The 24,455-nt window shown below is 40.3% G+C and overlaps 1 protein-coding gene across 3 annotated transcripts; it reads left to right on the top strand.

Moving 5' to 3' along the window:
• Nucleotides 1–22,755, top strand: nudt13 (nudix (nucleoside diphosphate linked moiety X)-type motif 13). Of its 3 annotated transcripts, none has more exons than XM_073025394.1 (9): nt 1–181; nt 6,665–6,824; nt 10,680–10,819; nt 11,977–12,084; nt 15,495–15,601; nt 17,010–17,135; nt 18,176–18,287; nt 19,672–19,826; nt 21,998–22,755. In XM_073025394.1, exons 2-9 carry the CDS (start codon nt 6,742–6,744, stop codon nt 22,175–22,177), a joined length of 1,011 nt encoding a protein of 336 aa, XP_072881495.1. In that variant the 5' UTR covers nt 1–181; nt 6,665–6,741; the 3' UTR covers nt 22,178–22,755. The 3 variants fall into 3 exon arrangements, with proteins under 3 accessions (XP_072881495.1, XP_072881496.1, XP_072881497.1); XM_073025395.1 differs by lacking the exon at nt 1–181 and adding an exon at nt 6,094–6,112; XM_073025396.1 differs by lacking the exons at nt 1–181; nt 6,665–6,824; nt 10,680–10,819 and adding an exon at nt 10,853–11,721.
• Nucleotides 22,756–24,455: the final 1,700 nt, after the last annotated feature.

The raw sequence follows: 24,455 nt of genomic DNA on the forward strand, positions 1-24,455 counted from the left end.
GCACAACCATGTCAATGCACCTCCCAACGCTGGTACCGTGCTGTTCGCTGCCCGCCGTTCCTGCGTTAATCAACACAATGAACCCCATTCCCCTTCAGCGTGAAGTGACCTTTCGTTCGCGCTTTGGATTCAGTATATTTTCAAATTTGATTAGAACTTCAAGACAGAATATTTACAAAAGGCAAGCAGGCGATGTTATTTAAAATATTTGTCGACGGCTAATAATTGCTCTAATAACTTCTCTCTTTGACATTCTTTGTGAATCCAATCTCTGTTTTCTTTTACTTGGTCTTTGCTCTCAAAGCTGCGACTACTGCAGTACAGAGAAAGGCTGCGCTATGGGGTGGGGTGTTTGGATGGGAATTGATACTGGGGCATCATTATTTATACTGTCAGAAGACCAATGACACAACTTAGAAGAAGGGAGAGGAATTCTCTTTAATGTCCTAAACTATAGGCCGCCCCATAATAACAGGGATATCGAGGAGCAGATAGGGAAACAGATCCTGGAAAGGTGTAGTAATAACAGTGTTGTGATGGGAGATTCCAATTATCGATTGGCATCTCCCTAGAGCGGGGGATTTAGATGGGGTAGATTTTGTTAGGTGTGTTCAGGAAGGTTTCTTGACACAATATGTAGTTAAGCCTACAGGAGGAGAGGCTGTAATTGATTTGGTATTGGGAAATGAACCTGGTCAGTGGGAGGGCATTTTGGAGATAGTGATCAATAGCATTGGAGAGAGATAGGAACAGACAAGTTAGAAAAGTGGAGTAAGGGGAATTATGAGGCTATCAGGCAGGAAATTGGAAGCTTAAATTGGAAACAAATGTTCTCAGGGAAAAGTACAGAAGTAATGTGGCAAATGTTCAGGGGATACTTGTATGGAGTTCTGCAAACATATGTTCCAATGAGACAGGGAAGTTATGATAGGGTACAGGAACCATAATGTACAAAGGCTGTAGTAAATCTAGTCAAGAAGAAAAGAAAAGCTTACAAAAGGTTCAGAGAGCTAGGTAATGTTTGAGATCTAGAAGATTATAAAGCTAATAGGAAGGAAATTGGGAGAGCCAGAAGGAGCCATGAGAAGGCCTTGGCAGGCAGGATTAAGGAAAACCCCAAGACATTCTAAAAGTATGTGAAGAGTAAGAGGATAGGACGTGAAAGAATAGGACCTATTAAGTGTGACAGTGGGAAAGTGTGTATGGAACTAGAGGAAATAGCAGAGGTACTTAATGAATACTTCAGTATTCACTATGGAAAAGTATCTTGGTGATTGTAATGATGACTTGCAGCAGACTGAAAAGCTTGAGCATGTAGATATTAAGAAAGAGGATGTGCTGGAGCTTTTGGAAAGCATCAAGTTGGATAAGTCGCCAGGACCGGATGAGATGTACCCCAGGTTACTGTGGGAGGCAAGGGAGGAGATTGCTGAGCCTTTGGCGATGATCTTTGCATCATCAATGGGGACGGGAGAGGTTTCAGAGGATTGGAGGGTTGCGGATGTTGTTCCTTTATTCAAGAAAGGGAGTAGAGATAGCCCAGGAAATTAAAGACCAGTGAGTCTTACCTCAGTGGTTGGTAAATTGATGGAGAAGATCCTGAGAGGCAGGATTTATGAACATTTGGAGAGGTATAATATGATTAGTATTAGTCAGCATGGATTTGTAAAGGGTAGGTCGTGCCATACGAGCCTGATTGAATTTTTTGAGGATGTGACTAAACACATTGATGAAGGAATGCAGTATATGGATTTCAGGAAGGCATTTGATAAGGTACCCCATGCAAGGCTACTGAGAAAGTAAGGAGTCATGGGATCCAAGGGGACATTGATTTGTGGATCCAGAACTAGCTTGCCCACAGAAGGCAAAGAATAGTTATAGATGGGGCATATTCTGCATGGAGGTTGGTCACTAGTGGAGTGCCTCAGGGATATGTTCTGGGAGCCTCACTCTTCATGATTTTTATAAATGACCTGGATGAGGAAGTGGAGGGATGGGTTAGTAAGTTTGCTGATGACACAAAGCTTGGAGGTGTTGTGGATAGTGTGGAGGGCTGTCAGAGGTTACAGAGGGACATTAATAGGATGCGAAACTGGGCTGAGAAGTGGCAGATGGAGTTAAACCCAGATAAGTGTGAAGTGGTTCATTTTGGTAGTGATGCACCATCAATAACTCTCTGAGACATGAGGCGAGATATCGGCTTTTATTGACTGGAAGAAAGAACAAGCAGCAATTGACCACCATACTACATCCTGGAAACTGAGGGCTGGGCTCAGGCCTCAATCGCCTTTATACCGGGGTCTGTGGGAGGAGCTACAGGAGCAGTCATCGGGGGGGTGGGGGGGGGGTGTCCAAACTGGTATATGTAGTTCACCACAGGTAGGTCAAATATGATGGCAGAATATAGTAGTAATGGTAAGACTCTTGGCAGTGTGGAGGATCAGAGGTATCAGAGCACCAGATTTCTTTGTGTTCACCTGGCGGAGAATCTCACCTGGTCCCTCAATACCAGCTCCATAGCAAAGAAAGCCCAGCAGCGTCTCTACTTTCTGCGAAGGCTGAGGAAAGTCCATCTCCCACCCCCCATCCTCATCACATTCGACAGGGGTTGTATTGAGAGCATCCTGAGCAGCTGCATCACTGCCTGGTTCGGAAATTGCACCATCTTGGATCGCAAGACCCAGCAGCGGATAGTGAGGTCAGCTGAGAAGATCATCGGGGTCTCTCTTCCCACCATTACAGACATTTACACTACACGCTGCATCCGCAAAGCAAACAGCATTATGAAGGACCCCACACACCCCTCATACAAACTCTTCTCCCTCCTGCCATCTGGCAAAAGGCACCGAAGTATTCGGGCTCTCACGACCAGACTATGTAACAGTTTCTATCCCCAAGCTATCAGACTCTTCAATACCCAGAGCCTGGACTGACACCTTACTGCCCTATTGTCTTGTTTATTATATATTGTAATGCCTGCACTGTTTTGTGCACTTTATGCAGTCCTGGATAGGTCTGTAGTCCAATGTAGTTTTTTTCTGTGTTTTTTTATGTAGTTCAGTCATGTGACACCATGGTCCTGAAAAAACGTTGTCTCATTCTTACAATGTACTGTACCAGCAGTTATGGTCAAAATTACAATAAAAGTGACGACTTGATCTTGGGGTCCGAGTCCATAGGACGCTCAAAGCAGCTGCGCAGGTTGACTCTGTGGTTAAGAAGGTGTATGATGTATTGGCCTTCATCAATCATGGAATTGAATTTAGGAGCCGAGTGGTAATGTTGCAGCTTTATAGGGCCCTGGTCAGACCCCACTTGGAGTACTGTGCTCAGTTCTGGTCGCCTCGCTACAGAAAGGATGTGGAAAACATAGAAAGGGTGCAGAGGAGATTTACAAGGGTGTTGCCTGGATTGGGGAGCATGCCTTATGAGAACAGGTTGAGTGAACTCGGCTGTTTCTCCTTGGAGTGATGGAGGATGAGAGGCGACCTGATAGAGGTGTATAAGATGATGAGAGGCATTGATCATGTGGATAGTCAGAGGCTTTTTCCCAGGGCTGAAATGGTTGCCATAAGAGGACGCAGGTTTAAAGTACTGGGGAGTGGGTACAGAGGAGATGTCGGGGGTAAGTTTTTTACTCAGTGAGTGCATGGAATAGGCTGCCGGCAACGGTGGTGGAGGCGGATGCGAGGGGTTTAAGAGACTTTTAGATAGGTACATGGAGCTTAGAAAAATAGAGGGCTATAGGTAAGCCTAGTGATTTCTAAGGTAGGGACACGTTCGGCACAACTTTGTGGGCCGAAGGGCCTCTGTTGTGCTGTAGGTTTTCTATGTTCTATATTTAGCCTGCAATCAATGTGACAAAATCTGTTCACCATTTCAGATTACTATTCTGGGAACTTGCTGTCATATTTCGTTGTACATTTTTTTCAAATCAATTTGAGCAATTTGATAGTTTGTCGGTTGTTGCTTAATTGTAATAATTCCAACCTCCTCTACCCCCCACTTTAAGAGTTCAAGTTCCTTTCCCGAGACATGAGTCCTAAAACTCTGGACTCAGTCTCCTTGTGGAGTAGCTACTGTAGTCTTTTTTAGGTGATCCCTTAGGATCGAGAATAGTTCGCCACTCTCCCTCAATGTCGCAAAGTCAAAGGAGCTGGGTATGGCCTACAGGAAGAATAGAGACGGGCTAACTCCTACTGACATCAATGGATCTGGGGTTGAGCGGGTGAACAGCTTAAATTCCTCGGCATACATATCACCGAGGATCTCACGTAGTCTGTACATACCGGCTGTGTGGTGAAAAAAGCACAACAATGCCTCTTTCACCTCAGACGGTTGAAGAAGTTTGGTATGGGCCCCCAAATCCTAAGAACTTTCTACAGGGGCACAATTAAGAGCATCCTGACTGGCTGCATCACTGCCTGGTATGGGAACTGTACCTCCCTTAATCTCAGGACTCTTCAGAGAGTGGTGCGGACAGCCCAGTGCATCTGTAGATGTGAACTTACTGCTATTCAGGACATTTACAAAGACAGGCGTTTAAAAAGGGTCCGAAGGATCATTATGGACTTGAGTCACCACAACCACAAACTGTTCCAGCTGCTACCATCTGGGAAATGGCATAAGAGCCAGGACCAACAGGCTTCTGAACAGCTTCTTCCACCAGGCCATCAGACTGATTACTCACGCAGATACAATTGTATTTCTATGTTATGTTGACTGTCCTGTTGTACATACTATTTATTACAAATTAATATAAATTGCAGATTTAGACGGAGACGTCGACAGTGCTTCTTCCTAAAGATGCTGCCTGGCCTGCTGCGTTCCACCAGTAATAATGTCAGCTCAGTTCTTTTTTTGTTGTTCTGAGATGACCTATGGAATTTGCAGAATCTACCTTACAGGCAATTGCAGTCTTTTAGATGAGAAATAAAATGCAGGTTCTACCTGCTCCCTTGGGGATGCCAAAGATTTATTGATGCTATTATGATAATTAGACTGATATCCCTTTGGATGAAAAGTTACTGACCTGAAAAATAATTATGTTTCTTTCCCTGTAGATCTAGTGAATATTTCCAGCACTTTGTTTTCTTTTCAGATTACCAATATTTGCAGTTTTTGCTTGTAGAGAGCCATTCTCTAAACTTTGGCCAATAACATATGTTATCTGATCAATAGCATAAGCTGCTTGTGGGAGCTTGTTGCGCACAAATTGTCTGTCATCATTGAAGTATTACCACAGGCAGTATAGTAGCATTCTTGTTTTGAGTTAATAGGTTGAAGGAAATTGTAGCACAGAAAACTTTCAAAGTGCTATTGAAAAGATGGTGTGTGTGTGTGTGTGTGTGTGTGTGTGTGTGTGTGTGTGTGTGTGTGTGTGTGTGTGTGTGTGTGTGTGTGTGTGTGTGTGTGTGTGTGTGTGTGTGTGTGTGTGTGTGTGTGTGTGTGTGGCAGTGATATGTCGCTGAAATTGTTATATGCCAGCCACAACCACAGTTCAGAACTACGTGCTTTGGGGTGTGACAAGTGTCAAAGAAATATGTAAATAAAACAACCTTGCAGATTCTGAAGCAGAATGTTTCAATTCAGTGACCCTCTGGTCACTGAACGAGAGGTTGTGCAGTGTCTCTGCACTTTGATCTGCTTGCTATTTCCAGGACTATATGATTTTATTGAGGCATGCATGTCATTTTTTTTCTCTATCACTCTCACCGCGTCGACAATATCATCTCTGTCCGTGCTTGTCTCACAGTCTCGAACTTTGCATTAAGTAACGTTAGTTGGGAATCTTCCGGGCTCTTTCAGCAGCCTCGCCTGTGGAGGTCACTTCTCAGTCCGCCGGCGGGAGCCGAGGAGCCCATCTTGCCGCTGCTTCAGTCTTGTCGGTAGTCAGCTGGACCAGGGTTGCCGGGGTGACGGTAAAAGGTGGGGTAGCTGCAGAAACGGAGGGGTCCCACTTAGGGGTTTGTGAACATGGCTAGGGCTCCGCTGTTACAAACGTCACGTCGTAAAGTAATTTGGAGCAGGAGCAGGCCGCCCGACTCCTAGAGCCTGCTCTGCCTCCACCGGGAGCTTAGCCGATCCCTGACTTCAGCTCCAATTCTGAAAGGTATGAACTCTTTACAGACATTGGCAGAATTGAATGCAGATCCCTGTCACTGTAACAGCGTTAAGCTAACCACTATGCTACCATGTATTCAAAGGTTCTGATTTGCTTAGTGTATGTCAGCAAGTAACCAAGAAATACAAGGTGTTTTATTTTTGCTTTTAAGTGATGTAGGTGTTTGTGGCAAGACCAGTATTTATTACATTTTAGGGTTGTAACAATGAGCCAACTGCTTGAACTACTTCACCTATCTGGTGAAGATACTCTTTCAGTGTTACTTATGGATTTGCAAGAATTTACATCCCAGAGCTATAAAGTGTTCATTATTTGGTTTTAAATTTGTACCAATGTAGTTTCATTAAGACACAGGTGTTGGTGTGCACGTTGGAAACTGAGTGATTAGCTTCATTTTGGAGTTCTTGTTCTGAGCTGAGCCACCAAAGGGTGGTGAGATTTTACATAATAATTCCCTCACCCTGCTTTACTGTGTTCTCTTATTTAACGTGTGCAGGTTTGGTTGTACTTGGGCTATAACTGGTTTCTCTTTCCTGTCAGATTACCTTGCTGTTGAGGTGACCAGAGGTCGACACGGTTAGTTAAATACTACAAGCTGGACTTGAAAACAAGCAGTGATGCATTTCTTTTTGAGGAATTTCATCAAACCAGCCTCTCGGTTATCCTACAGAATGGCTTCAAATTATGTCAGTCGGATCCGGTGAGTTTTGTGTTGTGCTTCTAATCACTTATATTAGGTGTTCTTTTCTTTTGTCCTCTTAGTGTTTGAGAGCAGTCAGTGATGAACAGGGGTGGTGTCCCATATTTTATATGGATTCCCATATCAAACTATGGCATCAAGAATATAATTGCCAATTTCAAGGGATTTCCATTTGCACACTTGAAAATCTCTCTCTATTTCCCAGGCTAAGTTTTAATTTGTGTCATGAAAGTGTGGAGTTTGCATGTTGTCTCTGTGACCTCATGGATTTCCCCTGAGTGTTCTGTTTTCCTCCCTCGATCCAAAGACATACTAGAAGGTTAATAAGCTACTATAGATTAACTTTAGTGCAGGTGGGTGGCGAAAAAATGAAAGAGAAGTTAATGGACATGTGTAAAAGAATATACTGAATAAGAATCTGTAAAACATTCGATAGTGTGGGCGTAAAAAGGATGTTTCCAATAGTGGGACAGTCTAGGACCAGGGGGCACAGCCTCATATTTGAATGATGTCTCTTTAGAACAGAGATGAGGAGGAATTTCTTTAGCCAGAGGTTTATCTGTGGGTTTCATTGCCATAGACTATTGTGGAGGCTAAGTCATTGGGTATATTTAAAGCAGAGGTTGATAGGTTCTTGATTATTAAGGGTGTCAAAGGTTATGGGGAGAAGACAGAAGAATGGGGTTGAGAGGGAAAATATATCAGCTATGATAGAATGACAGAGCAGGATCGAAGGGCTGAATGCCAGATTTTTCTATGTCTTAGGGTCTGATAAGTTGCAAGAATATCATTCTCCTGGGAGTCAGTATAGATCTGTTGTTCCAGTTGGCTTGCTCTATTACCATGAGCAAAGAAGGAAAAATCTCTTCTTACTATAAATTGTTACTGATTTCCATACGGTTTCAGACAGGACTTTTAAATCTTCTGAAGGAAGCAAATTTAATCGCAGTCACTCTAAAAATTTAACTGTTGTTGCCAGATGAAACATAATTGGACTGATCCGTTGCTTCACTGCAAATTGGTTATCTTGAAGAACTGTTGAGGACAAAATTGCTAAACTATTTTCCTGAGTGTACAATATTTATCATAAGTATATTACACAGTAGATTCAATGCAATCTGAAAAATAACTATATCTGTCACTTTTTTTATATCTTGCAAATTACTTGAGTGAGGAGAAAAGAATATATTCATTTCTATAGCACCGTTCACAAACACAGGACACCCTCCCTCCCTACTTATTCTAATCAGAACAATGTTCTGAATATCTGTCACCTTTGGCTGTATAGGCACATTCCCTAAATTCAACTCCCCAAAAAACTGGTTCAAACTTTTACTCCTAGGTTCTCCAGAAACTAAATAATGTCTCCAATTATCCTTACTATCTTGAAAACTTCTAATAAGTCATGCCTTAACCATACAAACCATCAAAACTTTCAGGACAGAAATGGTTAATACAAAAGACATGATTTTAAGGTGATTGGTGGAAAGTACAATGCCCCTCACCACTTTGGAAGTTTTCATGTTTTAATGTTTTACAACATTGAATCATAGTGGATTTAATTTGGCTATTTTTGACATTAATCAACAGACAAAGACTCTTTCATGTCAAAGTGAATACAGATCACTACAAAGTATTCTAAATCAATTACAGTTATAAAACACAAAATAATTAATTGCATAAGTATTCACCCCCTTCAGGTCAGCATTTAGTAGATACACCTTTGGCAGTAATTACAGCCTTAAGTTTGTGTGGATATGTCTCTATCAACTTTTGACATCTGGACACTGCAATCTTTCCCCATTCTTCTTTACAAAACTGCTCAAGCTCTGTCAAGTTGCATGAGAATCGTGAGTGAACGACTTGACCAGCCACAAATTCTCAATTGGATTGAGGTCCGGACTTGGTCACTCCAGCACATTAACTTTGTTGTATTTAAGCCATTCCTGTGTGGCTTTGGTTTTATGCTTGTGCTCATTATCTTGCTGGAAAACAGATCTTCTCCCAAGTCACCATTCTCTTGTAGATTGCATCAGGTTTTCTTCCAGGATTTCACTCCATTTTGCTGCATTAATTTTACCCTCTACCTTCACAAGCCTGTCAGGGCCTGCTGCAGTGAAGCATCCCTACAGCATGATAGCGCCGTCACCTTCACAGAGATGGTGTGTTTTTCATGATGTACAGTGTAGTGTTCAGTCTAATGGCCAAAAAAGCTCAAGTTTGCTTTCATCAGACCATAGAACCTTCTTACAGCTGACTTCCGAGTCTTCCACAATCCTTCTGGCCAGCTCTAGCCAACATTTTATATGAGTTTTTTTTCAACTATGGCTTTCTCTTTGCCACTCTCCCATAAAGCTGCAACTGGTGAAGCAGCCAGGCATCAGTTTTTGTATGTGCAGTTTCTCTCAGCCACTGATGCTTGTAATTTCTCCAGAGTTGTCATAGGTCTCTTGGTGGCCTCCCTCACTATTCCCCTTCTTGCACAGTCACTCAGTTTTTGAGGATGGCCTGCTCTAAGCAAATTTACAGCTGTGCCATCTTCTTTCCATTTCTTGATGATTGACTTAGATGTACTCCAAGGGATTTTCATAGAACATAGAACATAGAATAGTACAGCACATTACAGGCCCTTCAGCCCACAATGTTGTGCCGACCCTCAAACCCTGCCTCCCATATAACCCCCCACCTTAAATTCCTCTATATACCTGTCTAGTAGTCTCTTAAACTTCACTAGTGTATCTGCCTCCACCACTGACTCAGGCAGTGCATTCCACGCACCAACTACTCTCTGAGTGAAAAACCTTCCTCTAATATCCCCCTTGAACTTCTCTCCCCTTACCTTAAAGCCATGTCCTCTTGTACTGAGCAGTGGTGCCCTGGAGAAGAGGTGCTGGCTGTTCACTCTATCTATTCCTCTTAATATCTTGTATACCTCTATCATGTCTCCTCTCATCCTCCTTCTCTCCAAAGAGTAAAGCCCTAGCTTTACTTAAATGTTCTTGTATCCATCTCCTGACTTGAACTTTTCAATAACCTTTTCGCTGAGTTGCTTGGAGTATTCTTTTGTCCTTGTGGTGTAGTTTTTGCCAGGATACTGGCTCATCATCAGTTGGACCTTCCAGATGCAGATGTATTTTTACTACAATCAATTGTAACACTTTGGCTGCAGACAGGTCTCCAAAAACGGATCTTCATTTAACTAATTATGTGACTTCTAAAACTAATTTGCTGCACCAGTGATGATTTGGTGTGTCATGTTAAAGGAGGATGAACACATGCAATCAATTATTTGTGTTTTGTATTTGTAATTAATTTAGATCACTTTGTAGAGATCTGTTTTCACTTTGACACAAAAGAGTCTTTTTCTGTTGATCAGTATCAAAAATGCCAAATTAAATCCACTGTGATTCAATGTTGTAAAACAATTAAACATGAAAACTTCTAAGGGGGGTGGATACTTTTTATAGGCACTCTATAGGGTGAAGTCAGAGTTTTTTTTACACAGCCACACACTTCCAGGGTGGTGGTAGAGGCAGATACATTAGGGCATTTAAGAAATTTAAATAGCCTTATGGATGATAGAAAAATTGAGAGATATGAAGGAGGGGAAGGTTGGATTAATCTTGGAGAAGGTTAAAAGGCCAGCCAACATTGTGAGTCAAAGGGCCTGTCCTGTGTTCTGAAAATGATTGTTATACAGTTCAACAGGGAGTTTTGGGGTCTATTAAGAATCTGATGGACTGTATATTTTCTAATTCATATCACTAAACATGGAGGAAATTATGTAGATCTCATTTATAAGAAAAATAACCTTTCTCTAATACTAATCTTTCTTTTATTTTAATTATATTGCAGCTACCTATGTGACCTGAAGGAGGATGATGAAGCCTGCCGGAAGGCTCTGAGCTCTGGAACTTTCCTGCTTTTTCATGGTCTCTCACCTCTTTTGCAGAGGATTGAGAACAAGTACATAGCACCATTTGTTACAGCCTCAGGTAGAAATACTGGAGAAAAAATAGCCACTTAGGGGCTTTGCTAACCTTCTATTACCTTTTTAGAAACTGGAAGTAGATTAGCTAGGGTCTCTGAAAGAATGAGTTCAACTTAAGACATCAGTCATATTTCCTTAAATCGATACTTTTCAAAAAATTATTGTTTTATCGTGTTCTGAAGAGGAAGCCTTCCTTCCAAGTCCCACTCTGACACTAATTGTAATAATGTCTTCTTTTGTGGATGTACAATTTATTTCATTGATTGTAATTACTTTAAAGAAATACTTCCAAACAGTTCTCGTGTCCATTTAGTAGTGGTATAGGTCAATGGTAGAGTAGTCAAAAGTCATGCACAAATTATTGTAAACTGTAATGTGCCGTATAAACATCTTATCTCACAGTGACCATTATGACAGGATACTCATTAACTAACAACCCTTTGCACTTTGCAACACAGGAACATAGCAGATCAGGGTTTTTCTTCTCCTTTTCAATGATAATGTGACTTTGCTGTGACTTATCCACACACCAGACCCAGTATAGGACCATAAAACCGGAAGACATTGGGGCAGAATTAGGCTAATCAGCCCTCCGAGTCTGCTCCACCATTTGATCATGGCTGATTTATTATCCCTCTCAACTCCGTAACCTTTGATGCCCTTACATATTACTGTAATCTCCACTTTAAGTATACTCAATGACTTGTCCTCCACAGCTGTGCGTGACAATGAATTACACAAATCACCACATTCTGGCTAAAGAATTCCCGCTCATCTTTATTCTAAAGAGATATCCTTCTATTGTGAGGCTGTGCCTTCTGGATCAAGACTCTCCCACTATTGGAAATATGCAAAGCTTTGGCAAATATTAATGGCAAAGAAACATCTTTCTCTTATTGGTTGCATGTAAGTGGCAGATATAAATGATTCTGATGTGTAGCTGAAGGGAGCTGGAGGGAGAGGAGGTAAGTGCATTTGCTCACAGTATGGATTAATGTGGGGTGAAGAGTGCTATTATGTAGGTGGCATATTTTAATCTTCCGTATTGTTATGCCTGTCATAGTTTGCTTTCAGAATGTTATTTAATTGCAATTGCAGATTTCTGAAAACTTGCCTATATGAGCGTAGAAAAGAAACTGATGTTTTAAGTTTTTGCTCCAGAGCTGAATGGAATTCTTAAGAAGCTGGGCCAGACAGAAAAATGGATGGAGGAATCAGTTCTAACTGGTTGTACAGAAAGTCTTGTGCCACAGTTTGCACTAGATTTAGGTGAGATTGTTATTAAGCTCTGTATCTAAATCAATGAAACTATTGTACCAAAAGTACCTCCACAGCTGTGTGTGACAGTGAATTACACAAAATCACCACATTCTGGCTAAAGAATTTCCCCTCATCTTTATTCTAAAGAGACATCCTTCTATTGTGAGGCTAGGCTATGGGATACCTCGTCCCACCCTGCTACTCGTAAATATGCCAACCCCTTCTCTCAATTCCTTAGTCTCCACCGCATCTGATCTCAGGGTGAAACTTTTCATTCTGGAACAAAGCAGATGTCCTCCTTTCTCAAAGAAAGAGGCTTCTGTTCCTCACCCATCAATGCTGCCCTCAACCACATCTCTTCCATTTCACATACATCTGCTCTTACCCCATCTTCTTGCCATGCTACCGGGGATAGGGTTCCTCTTGTCCTCACCTACCACCCAACCAGCCTCCGCATCCGGCACATATTTCTCCGTAACTTCTGCCACCTCCAACTGGATCCCACAATCAAAAACATCTTCTCCTCCCCCCACTTTCTGCTTTCCGCAGGGATCGCTCCCTTTGTGACTCTCTGGTCCATTCATCTCTCCCTGCTGATCTCCCTCCTGGTACTTATCCTTGCAAGCACAACAAGTGCTTCATCTGCCCCTGCACCTCCTCCCTCACTACCATTCAGGGGCTCAAACAGGTGAGGTGACACTTCACTTGTGAGTCTGTTGGGTTCATATACTGTGTTGGGTGCTCCTGGTGTGGCCTCTTGTATATCGGTGAGAATATCTGATGTAGATCGTGAGACTGCTTCGCCGAGCATCTATGCTCTGTCCACCAGAACAAGCGGGATCTCCCAGTGGCCATCCATTTTAATTCCACTTCCCATTCGCATTCCAATGTGTCCGTCCATGGCCCTCTCCACTGTCGGGATAAGGTCACACTTAGGTTGGAGGAACAACTTATATTCCGTTTGGATAGCCTCCAACCTGATGGTAAGAACAGTGATTTCTCAAACTTACAGTAATGCCCCCACCCCCCTCCCCCCTTCACCATTTCCCATCCCCTTGCCCCTCTCTCATGTTATCTCCTTCCCCACCCATCACCTCTCTCTGGTGCTCCTCCCCCTGCCTCCTCCTCCTTTCATCCATGGCCATCTGTCTCTTTCACCTATCAACTTTCTAGCTCTTTGCTTCATCCCTCCCCCTCCAATTTTCACCTGTTGTTTGGTGTTTCTCTCTCCCCTCCCACTACCTTACAAATCTACTCCTCAGCTTTTTTTTCTCCAGATCTGTTGAAGGGTTTTGGCCCAAAATGTTGACTGTATTTTTTTCCATAGTGCTGTCAGGCCTGCTCAGTTCCTCCAGCATTTTATGTGTTACCAGATGTAATATTGTTTTGTATGCCTTTGCTAGACTGTTAAGCACAGTTTAATGTATCTAAACATTTATTTTGTGAAATACATTTTATGGACTTCCCTATATAAATCATGATAATTTTTACAATATACTTTCCCTGAAATGAGATGGTATTAATCAGTTTGTTTACTTCAAACTTTTTTTATATTTACCTTCTTATATCTAATGCCTCAGGACATTACAAAGCATGATATAACCTATAAGTTATCTTCCCTCTGTATTCAGTGTTATAAATAATATTGGGTGAGATTAGAACTAGAGTTCATTGGCAAGGGAGGAAGGTGAAATTTTTAAAGGGAACATGAGGGGAAACAAGCTGCTAGCAGGAGTGGTGGATGCAGGGTTGATTTCATCGTTTAAGAGAAGATTATGTAAGTACATGGTTGGGAGGGGTTTGGAGGTCATGGTCCAGGTGCAGGTCAGTAGGACTGGGCAAAATAATAGTTGGCACAGGCTAGATGGGCTGAAGGGCCTGTTTCTGTGCTGTAATGCTCCATGAAACCTGGCAGCCTACAAGCACCCATAGCAGCTTAATGATAAAGAAAAGCTCATCTGTATTTAGGATGATGGTTGGGTGATTAGTGTTAACCTGGAATTGTGGCTTGTTTTAGATGCCTGCAACCTTGTCGTTTCTCCATTTAGGTACTCATATTACTTGAACGTGTAGTAGAAGCGTATGCAATCATTATTTTCAAATGGGAAATGGATAAATACTTAGAACCAATGGCAGTACTTTGGAGAAAGAGCTGGAATATGACTGATCAGGTATTTCTGATAGGTGACAGAGGATTTGTGTTGTATTTTTTGATTCTGTGGTGGGATGTGATCTCATTTCTAGGTTATTATAGGTACTATAGCAATTTAAGGTCCTAAGACAGTAGGATATAGGAGTAAAATTAGGCCATTTATCCCATTGAGTCTGCTGTGCCATTGGATCATGGCTGATTTATTATACTGTACCTCTCAATCGCAGTCTCCTGTCTTCTCCTCTTAACCTTTGATGCTCTTACTAATCAAGAACCTAAATGCTCTCTTATTTTATTTGAGTTGTGAATTGAGAAAGGTTTGGGAATGTGTACAGGCTAAGTGAGTGGGTGAGGATGAATAGATGGAACATAATGTGAAAAAATTGTAATCATCATTGACGTTTGGCTTTTTTTAAGAGAAAAGCAGAGTAGTCCTCAAGAAGGGTCTCGGCCTGAAACGTTGACTGTTCATTAATTTCCATAGATACTGCCTGACCTCGTGAGTTTCATGTGTGTTGCTCTGGATTTCCAGCATCTGCAGAATCTCTTGTGTTCAGGAATTGATAGTTGTTCGTTTTCGGCAGGTTTGTGCGGGGGTGGAGACAGTCATTGTATGTGAATCATGCAAAGTTAAAACACAGGCACAGCAAGCATTTGAAAAGCAAACAGTATTAAGATTTATTGCATTAAGATTTAAGTACAGAGGTAAGTATAACTAATTGCAATTATATAGGACTCTGGTGAGACTGCACCAAGGATGTCATGCACTGGTCTGGTTTTCCTATCTGAAGAAGAATATGATTATCAGAGAGGGAGTGCAATAAAGGTTCACCATATTTATTTCTGGAATGGCAGTTTTGTCTTATCAGAAAGTATTATGCAGACAAGGCCAAATAATCTAGAATTTAGAAAAAAACGAGAGGTGATTTAATTGAAAACAAAACTCTCATGAGATTTGACAGGGCTGACGTACAGATGAGATTTCTGCTGGCTGGTGTATCAGGGGTCACAGTCTCAAAGTGAGGCACAGTCATTCAGGACTGACAGTGGAAGAAATGTCTTCATTCCTCACTAAGAAGGGCTGTGCAGGCTCATTCACGGAATATATTCAAGGCAGAGATTGACGCATTTTGGAATCAAGGGATATGGGCTTAGTGCAGGAAAGTTATAATGATTGTTGAGTGGTGGAGTAGGAACAAGGAGCCAAATAGCATTCTCCTGATATCTTATAATCTGACCATGTTTCAACTTGTGCTTTTAAATTAAGGTCAAACTGAAAAAGCCAGAGCGGAAATGCTACTAAAGGGAAGGTTTGTAGAATTTCAGAAAGCCTTCTTCCTTGTGGAAGGAAAGGATTCAGCTATGCTGTCCCAGGTAAGACTAAAGTTTTGGCAAATTTTGAAGATAAATATTGCTTCCATGCAAGTGTCAAATCTAGATGTTTCTGATGTGTGGCTGAAACGAGAGGGTATGATGGTGGGCTGGAGGGAGAGGAGGTAAATGCACCTGCACACTGTGTATTAATGTGAGGTGAGGAGGGCTGTTATGTCAGTAATATATTATAATTTTCTCTATTCTTATGCCTCTCATAGATTGATTTCAGAACTTTATGCTACTGCATCTGCAGAATATTGCAGTTTTAATTTCAGGCTAGGCTCTGGTCTTGGACGTTCTAAAGTGGGCTTTTGTATGTTCAAGTGAAGTTACTACATACATGTATATAACATATGAAACTATATAATGTATATAGAAATAAGACAATGTTTCTTTGAACCAGGATGTAAAGCACAGTAGTACACACAACACATGGTAACTTATGAAGGTAAGGATAAAATCTACAGATGAATGACACATAAATAATGAATTAAAGTACATTCATATTAAATATTGGAAGGTATGGAACAGATTAACCAGTGACTCTTTGAACACGATGTGGCCGAGAGTTCAGAAGCCTAATGGCCTGGGGGAAGAAACTGTTTCTTATCTTGACAGTTCTTGTTTTAATACACCCTAATGCTGGAATTAGCATTACAGATAAATGATCTAAGAGTCCAACGTGGCACCAGGTACGTTAGTGCAAACCAGGTCTATTGTATTCTGGTTCAGAAGCAGGAGTTAACAAATCGGTTTATTTAATGAATTGTTTTTAATACAACTGCCAATTGCATTTAGCAATTTATGTTTTTACTCCTAACATAAAAGTATAAATAACTTACATTGACAATATTAGAAAATTATAAATCAATGATATTGAACATAATAATGAAATGAATTGACTTCTGGCCAGAAGCTTATTTTTAATTTAAGTCAAGTCAAGTACATTTATTATCAAATAATGTATAAATTATATAACCTTGAGATTTACTTGCAGAATTCTGGGAAATTCTGTTGTACTGTATATCTTTCCTTGGTTTACAATGCTGACCACTGCATTGTATTAGATAGTGATTGAAAAAAAGCATCTTGGCCTGAAACACCAACTCTTTATTACTCTCCGTAGATCAGTTGTCCCCAACCTTTTTAATGACATGGACCCCTAGCTTTGGCACCCCTGCAATAGATGCTGCCTAACTTGCTGAATTCCTCCAGCATTTTTTGTGTCTTACTCTGGATATCCAGCAGCTGCTGGCTCTTGTATTTGTGACAAAAGATTGCTCTGTTTCTATGAGTTTAAATTTAAGATCAATCTCCTCAAATTTGTATTCTGAACTTTCACTGAGCTTATATTTCAGGTCAGACTATCTGTGGGGAATGTGAGTCATAATAATGTGATGTATTTTAGGCTCAGGCCCTTCTCTGTTGGCACAGCACACATCTCTACTGTGGTAGAACTGGACAACCAACGCAGAAAAATATATCCGGCAGCAAGCGTGTCTGTGGCACAGATGAAGTAATCTATTATCCACAGGTAGTCATTAGCTAGCTTTATATGACGTATTCTTATATGATGTTCCTTTTGTAAGGTCTACCTACTGAAGGAAAAATATTCTTTGATTGAGATTCAGTAGCCTGATTCCTGGGATGTGATTTACTTTTCTGCTACATAAGGCTACGTTAAGCAGACTAGATGTACTGTATTGAATTTAAGTGATCGCACTGAAACGCATAAAATTCTCGTGGGGCCCGACAGAATGTTTCAAACAACTGATCTGAGAGGATACTGTAAATACGTCTATAAGCTCCTGTAGGCAGTCTGGGAATTTGCAAGTAGGAAGCTGGAAATTCATAGCACTGTAAAACAATTGTTGAATGACACAGTGCAACATGTTGGTGCATTTAAATGTATTTTAATATGTTTTACATTATCCAGTATCTTTGTAGATATCTCTTTCATTACTCTGGATAGTAGAGATTTGACTGTGCTTCTACCCACTATGTTTATTTATTTGCTGTCACTCTATACTCATTTTCTCAATACTAATTTTATTTCCCAGTCTCTGCACTAATGGCACTTATAATACAACCCCTGGGCATGGAAGAAGATTCAAGATGAAATGGAGAGAGCAAAATAAATAGATAAGAAGTGTAAACAGGGTTTTTCATTAAAGTTTCAGGAATAGATGTGGATACATCTTGTTTAAGTTCATTAATCATAACACGTTGCTCTTGAAGATGAGGGGTGTAAGCACTGAGAAATGGAATTGTATATTTTGAGTGCCAAAGCTGAGTACTCAGACTATAAATTTTTCCCACTCTGCTGTAAAAATCTCACCCACAAAAGAGTATCATCATCTCTACCAGTGTGATATTCTACCACTTCCCAGTGTTATTCTCCAATCAATTGGGCTCCCATCATATTTAACCATTTTATAGCAGTTAATGACAAACATCTCCTGGAATCAGAGTAACTCAGGTTAGCAGCGGCATATCCACTGCTTTAAATGTTCATTGCAAATGTTTTAAACTATTTTTAAATGGTAAGTTCTTCCTGCAATTCTTCATTAACAGATGTCTCCTGTGGTTATCATGTTGGTATCCAATGGAACACATTGCCTGCTGGCACGCCAGAAGAGATTTCCTCCTGGAATGTATAGTGCGCTAGCTGGATTCTGCAACATTGGTAATTAAATCTTCTTACGATAACAGATTACATGCAGTGCAGGATTATAGACAGAATTTAGCTTTTGCTGCAAAATATATTGTTTTGAAGTATTTCTAATAACAGATTACAGTCAGCCCTCCTTATCCGCAGGTTCCGCATGCGCGGATTCAACCAACCGCAGATCGGGGAAACCCGGAAGTTCTCATACTCCAGCATTTGTCTAAATCTAGATCTAAATCTAAATCTAGAGATGATTTAAAGTATACGGGAGGATGTGCATAGGTTACTGTGGATGGGGAATCGGAAAAAAAACATAAGTTCTCTAAGTCGGAATAGGTACATCCGGTATTATTTAACGTCAGTTAGTCAAACGTTTGTCTTAGTATATAGTATATATTTTACCTTTATATGTATATAAAACACTTAAATGTGTGTATTTCAATAATTGAACCACCGTGTTGCTTAGTAATTATTGTAGCTTTCATCAGGACAGGGCCTTCACATGCTCCATTATTCTCACTTTATCCTTTAAAATTGTTCCGATCTTTGACCGACTGTAGACTAACGCTTTTCCAAAGAGCGATGATGTTTTACCTCTTTCCGATCGCTTTATTATTTCCACTTTATTTTCAATTGTGATCGTTTCCTGTCAACAGAACAGAAACATTGTGGGCGGCGGGTCCCGAGCTCTGCCAGGTCCTAAAGTCCACCGCACTGGGACAGGTTAAACAAGGTCCAGAGCTCCGCTGGGTCCTAAAGTCCACAGCATTGGGACAGTTTAAATAAGGGACTTGAGCATCTGCGTTTTTTGGTATCCGCGGGGGGTCCCGGAACCAATCCCCGTGGATAAGGAGGGCCAACTGTACTATACCAGCAATAGCCACCCGTGATGACTGCAACCTAGTGTGGCAATGTCTTGCCTTTATTTAACTTTACTGACAGCACATTTGAACTGGTGAACTGTGGGCACAGATCCGTATCCTGTATCAATTTTATATTTACTCTTCTACTATGTTACTTGCTTCCATATCTTGTAGTAGAGTGTTCTATATTCTGAACATTTTTGGGTGAAAAACCTAGCCTATTTAGCCTATCCCAACATGTATATCTTTTCATTTCTGGTGATATCCTTCTGAATGTTTTTGTACATTTTTTAGTGTGTCTATATCTTCTCATTTATATAAAACTATAGCTGTGCATAGTACAATCCTGTAGCTCTAGTAGTTCTGTAAGCGTAGTGTAATTGAGACAGGCCAAAGACCATTTTCATCTTATGCAGAAATAACCCAGCCAACTGATGGACAACCCCACAGTCACCATTAACCATTGACTGGTTTCTCACTCTTTCAAACTGACTTGTAGCAAATTTCTTTTTATTTCTCGTTTCTTTTGCCTTTCCCAGGAGAGACAGTGGAAGAGGCTGTGCATCGAGAAGTGGCGGAAGAAGTCGGTTTGGATGTGTCCTCACTGTCGTATTCTGGATCCCAACATTGGCCCTTTCCCAGTAGCTCTCTGATGATTGGGTGCCATGCAATGGTGCAGCCAAAGCAGAACAAGGTAAGATAAGTTCTGGAGAGGCGAAAAATAAGGACCATGCTTCTGAAATTTAGCACCCTGATAACTTTGAAATCTACAAGGAGAGGGAGACCAAAAGAGTGAACACAACAAAAATGTGGACCATTATAGTTTACTTTGTAAGTTGTTTCAAGTCGTTTCAACTTTCTCTGTCTAGTCTGCAGAATAAGACAGCTTCCAATATGGCTTTGTCTGTGGTGCTTTGTAACTAGCCCAAGAAGAAACGCCCAGTTGATGCTATGTACTCTTCTGTTTGTGGCAAAGGTTTTGACTCCATTAGGTGCCTATCGCAAGAAACCAAGCTGGGAAGAATTTAGCACATGAGGATGTTTTGGATGGACCCAATACACAGCACATTGCTTTGAAACTCTGATCCATTTTGCATTTTTAGTCAAGAGGTCTTGCTACTGAGTTCTGTCATAGCCATCACTTAAGTCATATCATCAAATTCTCAATGAACACAATTCTTTATAAGAGAATGGAAACACTTCCATGTTTATAATGCCTTTCAATGAACTCTGAAATTACTAAGTACTTCATAATCATTGAAGTACTGTTAAAGTGTAATAAATTTTGAAATTTAGAAAAATCCAACAAGCAGATAGAACAGTGAATTGCAGGCCATTCTATAACCTTTTTTGCAATTTATTTTAATGATGCTAGTGGATGCATATAAGACTGGGACATCCTAGATGCTGCCCGACTTACTGAGTTCCTCCATCATTTTGTGTGTGCGTGTGCGTGCGTGCGTCTGTGGATTTCCAGCACCTGTAGAATCTCTTGTGGTCAAGAGAACCCTCTTTTTCGAACTAGTGACATGAAATCTTGTTAATTTGGGAGTATGGACAGGACCTGATTTCTGAATGACACAAATTCTGTGACAGAGCAGCAGACAACCTAGTAATTTGGCTTAATTCTCTAGCATGAGATTTAAAGACATTGCCTTCTGCTTCAAGAGTGACAGTCATAGAAAAGTATAGCACAGGAACAGGCCCTTCAACCCATCTAGCCCATGCCAAAACATTTAAAATACCTACTCCCATCGACCTGCATTGGGACCATAGCCATCCATACCCTTACCATCCATGTATCTATCCAAACTTCTCTTAATAGTTGAAATTGAGCTCGCATGCACCAGTTGTGGTGGCAGCTCATTCCTGGCATTTTTCCTGTCAATTATTTTTTTTAATGTGAGGACTGAGTAATCTTCACTTTTGGCAGGCATTGTACAAATTGAGTAATGGAGAATAAAATGGGATTAGTGATTAATAGTTGGAGCAACCCAGGGGGTCTTGCTTCCATGCTGTGTGACACTGTTTATGCATAACCTGGACTGTATGTGGAATAAACCTCGTTCTACCATATCTCATCATTCTACACTTTCCAAACTCAAATGAGCATTCTGAGCTGCAAAGATTGTCAGTGCCAATCAAACATAGAATTTATATTGAAAAGTTGGTCTTTGTGATTAATGTGATTAACACTTGGCATTGACAGGAAAGCAACAAGACAGGGAAAAAGATTTTTTTTCAGTGTATTCCGTCTCTTTTATCTTTGTTTTCTCAGTGTGTGCATTTCTGGCAGGGCCAAACTTTTATTAACTGCTACTGTTCACATTTCTCTTGCATTACCTAATATTCTATAAATCCTGCACTGAGATTTACAAGCTCTTCCATAAATGATGATGATGAATTAGAAAAACTTGTAAAGAAAACTGATTGGCAATTCGTTCTTTACTGATAGGACAAATATGGTATAATTAACCTTTAAAGAGAAATGTTTTCCCTGGTTTTAACACTTAACTCAGTCATTAGTGATTAATACTGCCAAGTTGCACAGCTACATACCAACTAATTACTTTACAGTCTGTCATACACTATAAATCTTCCTGTGAAATACACACAAAATGCTGATGAAGGGTTTTGGCCTAAGATGCTGGCTGTTATTCCCCTTCATAGATGCTGCCTGACTAGCTAAGTTCCTTCAGCATTTTGTGTGTGTTACTCTAGATTTCCAGCATTTTCAAAATCTCTTGTGTTTATAAATTTTCCTGTATCTTATTAACTTAAGATAAGTTGTATTTGACAAAAGTTATTTGTTGCCACTGCCACTGTAATTTCCACATATTGACACGCATTTTGTTATGGCTTCAGATTGAGCTCAACAACTCTGAGCTTGAGGATGCCCGCTGGTTCGATGCTACAGAGATAGAGGAACCTTTAAAGCGTAAGCAGGTACCAAGCAAGAAAGAAATGGGTGAGATTGCGTTCTGGATCCCACCGCCCCAGGCTTTAGCACATCATCTAATCAAAGAATGGATGCAAAGGCAGTAGCAGTCTTGAAATCCTGCAGATAATCAACTATTGGGATTGAATGGTGCACAGATGCTGTTCTTTTGTACCATGTGTGATAGTTTATGTGGTTCATCTACTAATGAGGCAACCACAAGGAACAACTGCATTACGTAAGACATTTATAAAGGGAGATATAATCAATAATGTTTGTGTCCACTGCAGCTCCAGACAGATGAAGGAACAAGTAATTATTGTGGTGTATTCCTAATTATAAATGACAATCTCTGGCATTCAACCAGTGCTTCTGCTTTAAAGGGCTCACCCTAAGATTCAAAGGATTTGATTTCATTTAAACCTAATTTTGATTACAAAAAATAATTTTGCCTTTCTTTGTGGAAAATTCTTTTCGGTTTTGGAGTTCCTCCTCCCATTTTTGATAGCCCGTATCAACTATTCCAAGAAAAACTCAGGGATCATGTAAAATAAATCTTCACATTAACAGAAGTAATCCCTGTTGAAGCATTTTGAAACAAAATTTCAGTTAATCCTGTTCATTGTTAATCTGATTCATTAAAACATTTTACTTATGCTAATAAAGTCTCTCTATTTTATTTTAAGTATTCCTAAACTAATTTATGATAATGGTTACCATGAGTTTACTGTAAATAGACTTTGATGATACATTTTTATGTTAATTATAGAGATATTTCCTTACAGTTTTGTGCTCTATGAGTAATTTCTTATCAATAACTTGATGTCAAAAGGACCTAATAGCAATTTGTTTTTTTTACTTCATCTAAAGTTTGAATAAGTAAGGGATTAATCAACCCCAAGGCCGACAGAAAACCCTTCTATTTGTCCTATATAACTAGACAGTATTTAGTGTTTAAAATGATGAGTGCATAGAACTCACGGTACAGTGTGTCACAACTGTCAGGATTCTTTCTATGCCCCAATTACTGTACAAGAACAGTAACAAATTGAAATGGAATCATTTACTATTGACTGATGATATAAGGTGAATAATGAGAAACAAAAGTGGAAAATGCTGGAAATACTCAGTAGGTCAAGGTGCATCTGTGGAATGAGAAACAATAAAGAGGTTTGTAAAGCTGTTTGACAAACCCCTTTCCCACTCTCCTTACAGCTTTCACCCTCTCATGTCCATCTACCACTGCGAGTTTACAAGCTTCTGTTGACTCCTTTTAAGTTCTGACGACGAGTCTGAAACATTGACGCTGTGTCTCTCTCCACAGATACAGCCTGACATACTGAGTGTTCCAATAATTTCCATTTTTGTTTTAGATTTTCAGCATCTGCAGTGTTTATTTTAAAAAAAATTCACATTGCAAACTTGCAGGTAAAGGAAATGTGTGCTACAAATTAATAGAGCTATGTGTTATTTATTGTCTAATATCTTGTACTTTTAATGGTACCAGAAGCCATTCAACTCTAGGCTAACTTCCAGACAGGCAGCCCCTACATTCCTATTCCCTTTCTCATTTCCCTCTATCACATGCATATAATTTCATAATGTTACAAAAGAATGTGCAAAATCTGCATGGGCAGTGCCCACGATCAGGAACAAATCCACTCAATTGGAGCTATTAATCATGCCATCGAGAGGGGAATGCAACAGAAATGTTCATATTATTTTACACTTCAACCCATTCATAAGATGACAAATATTGATAGGTGAGGAAGGGTTGATGAAAGCTTGTTCCATGCATTGTTTTAAATTTTAGAGATCTGTTTCCCTCTGTTTTCCCCCAACTAAATTATACTGGACCAGGCAACGATATACATGTAAACTGCAGGAAAAACAACCTTCCCTCTTTTCATTTTGGGGAATATTTAAGCTACATATAGTAAGTTTTTCTTATGTTGGTGCAATCAGGGAAGGGAAAGGTAAGTGTATCCCAGACTTCATGATTGTGACGACTTGAGGAGCTGATGTCAACAAAGGAATGGTGGGGTGGGTGGAGGGAACACAAAGGAAAGGAGGGAATAGGGTTAGCTATGGAGTTTGTAGTAGATTACAGAGGAAGAGCTGCAAAACATGGGTAAAATTTGAAAGAAAGGTGTGGACTTCAAAATAGGTGAATTATTGCAAAGCTATTCAACCCATGACTTATCACTTTCATTCTCCTCTTATCTCAGAGCCCTGGAAATGTTTCCTTTTTATAAATTTATCCAATTCCTTTTTGATAATGTCGTATGCAGAAGTAAATCTTTTTGTACCAATTATTAAACATGTGCTTTTTAGTTACCAAGCCAGACTGGAAGTAGTTTCTTCACTTAATTTTGAACACCTTTT

The sequence above is a fragment of the Hemitrygon akajei genome, chromosome 21 (genome assembly GCF_048418815.1).
Source record: "Hemitrygon akajei chromosome 21, sHemAka1.3, whole genome shotgun sequence".
Classification (NCBI taxonomy): Eukaryota; Metazoa; Chordata; class Chondrichthyes; order Myliobatiformes; family Dasyatidae; genus Hemitrygon; species Hemitrygon akajei.